At 39.4% G+C, this 1,844-nt stretch overlaps 1 protein-coding gene across 1 annotated transcript in view; it reads left to right on the top strand.

Annotated features, from left to right (window-relative positions):
• Positions 1–234: 234 nt before the first annotated feature.
• Positions 235–1,844, top strand: part of CHCT1 (CHD1 helical C-terminal domain containing 1) — a 27,499-nt gene continuing 25,889 nt past the window's right edge. The window contains exon 1 of the mRNA XM_019636608.1: positions 235–375. Coding sequence (XP_019492153.1) covers positions 235–375 — 141 coding nt within the window. The remainder of the gene's footprint in view (positions 376–1,844) is intronic.

The raw sequence follows: 1,844 nt of genomic DNA, 5'->3' as shown, positions 1-1,844 counted from the left end.
TGACCCCCAGGAATTCTGAGGTAATAAGCATGTATTGATTTAAGCCATTAAAATGTAAAACAATTTGTTTCCCAGCAGTAAATAACTAATGCAAGACTCTCTTCACCAAATAATGCTGGAACAACTGCATAGCCATGTGTAAAAAACACAAATAAAAACTCCCAAAAAATATATTCATGCAATAGAATACAACTCGGCAATGAAAAGGAATTAATTACTGATACATGCAACAACATGGGTGAATCTCAAAAACATTCTGCTGAGCAAAAATGTGAGGCAGGGAAAAGTACTTCCTGCATGACTTATTCACATGAAACTGAAAAAGAGACAATTGATGATGATGGAAGGCAGACCAATGGTTGCCTGGGGCTGAAGGTGAGGGCAGAGGGAGGAGGGAGCAGGGAGGAGTGAAGATTGGCTGGGAAAGGACAAAGGGAACTTTTGGGTGTGACGGAAATGGTCTATATCTTCATTGTAGCTCTGCGAGTTATAAGGGTATATTTGTTAAAACTCATTGAACTCTACACTTAAAATGGGATCATTTTCTATGTTGTTTTTTATATATAATTATGTCATATGAAATTTACCTCAATAAAGTTGAATTTTTTAACTGAAAAAATAGCCCATGAAGTATAAGTATACATATTCATTGCTTTTTATAGAGGAGAAATTTCTTCCAGGATATATGATATTCTTAGTCCCTGTTAAAGATTTCCCCCTTCCCACATCAGAGAAGTTGGAAAACTAAATTAGTAATTGAGATTTTTTTTTTTATCAGCAGATCCCCTTGTTATAGCTCTCATACCTGATGCCATATTTGTCACTGTAATTACAAATTTCTGGGAGTACTTGACTGGTGGTGTCTTACTCCCCTATTAGGCAGTTAGCTTCCCAAGGGCAGAGACTGCGTCTGTTTTACTCACTTCTATATCCCTAGTCTAGCAGAGTGGTTTGGCACAGTGTAAGCGCTCAATATGCATTTGGTAAATGAATTCTCTGCTTCATTCAAGGTTTACAGGCTAATGCTATAAACACAAAGTCTTGCTCTCTTTCACAGGTAAGGAATTGCTTTCTCTGAACCCAGTAGGTGGAGAAATAATGTCCTCAAACACCTCACTTTGCCATACCTTTATGAGTGTTCCCTCTCCCTTTCTTTTTTCTTCCCACTCCCCTTCCCTCACCCATCTCCCATCTTTAACTCATGTGACTCACTCTTATACCTACAGATGATATTGGAGATGCTGCCCTTGGCTTGGGTGGCTGCCTTCCTTGACATTCTCATCTCTTCTCTCTAATCTAGCTTTTCCAGTTCAGTCACACTAATGTGATTTCTTTCCTCCACACAATTCTTCCCTTTTTACCGTCTCCATGACTTTGCCTATGCTATTCCTTCTACCAGACAAATACTAATCCCTCTTTGAAAATCTATCAAATTTGGCCTATCAGTTATTTATTTTAGGAAACCATTCCTGTCTAACACTTCTCAGCCTCCATGCTCTGCTTCTCCCAAGCCTTGGGATTCAACCTGAAGCATGGAAACTTTGCGCTTATGGAGATGTCACCCACTTGTACCATCACGATGCATTTGTACGCAATTCTGACTCTGCACTAATTATAAACTCCTTCCAAATGGTACCTGTTTGCTTCTTTCCCTTGTATCTGTTTTCCTTTCTTATGCAACTACCCAGGTCAGAGTTCTGCACAGAGTTGCACTCGATATCAGTATATTACTGTTGCATAAATGAAGCATTCATGGGTAATTCATCCCAGAGCGCAGGCCTGGAAAGGAAGTCAGTTTTGTTCCTACTGAAACAGCTTAAGGGAGAATGTCTTTTCTTGGACCA

Source organism: Hipposideros armiger, unplaced genomic scaffold (assembly GCF_001890085.2).
Source record: "Hipposideros armiger isolate ML-2016 unplaced genomic scaffold, ASM189008v1 scaffold_29, whole genome shotgun sequence".
NCBI classification, from domain to species: domain Eukaryota; kingdom Metazoa; phylum Chordata; class Mammalia; order Chiroptera; family Hipposideridae; genus Hipposideros; species Hipposideros armiger.
Note: the sequence above shows the minus strand (reverse complement) of the source record. Positions and strands in the feature narration are given on the sequence as shown.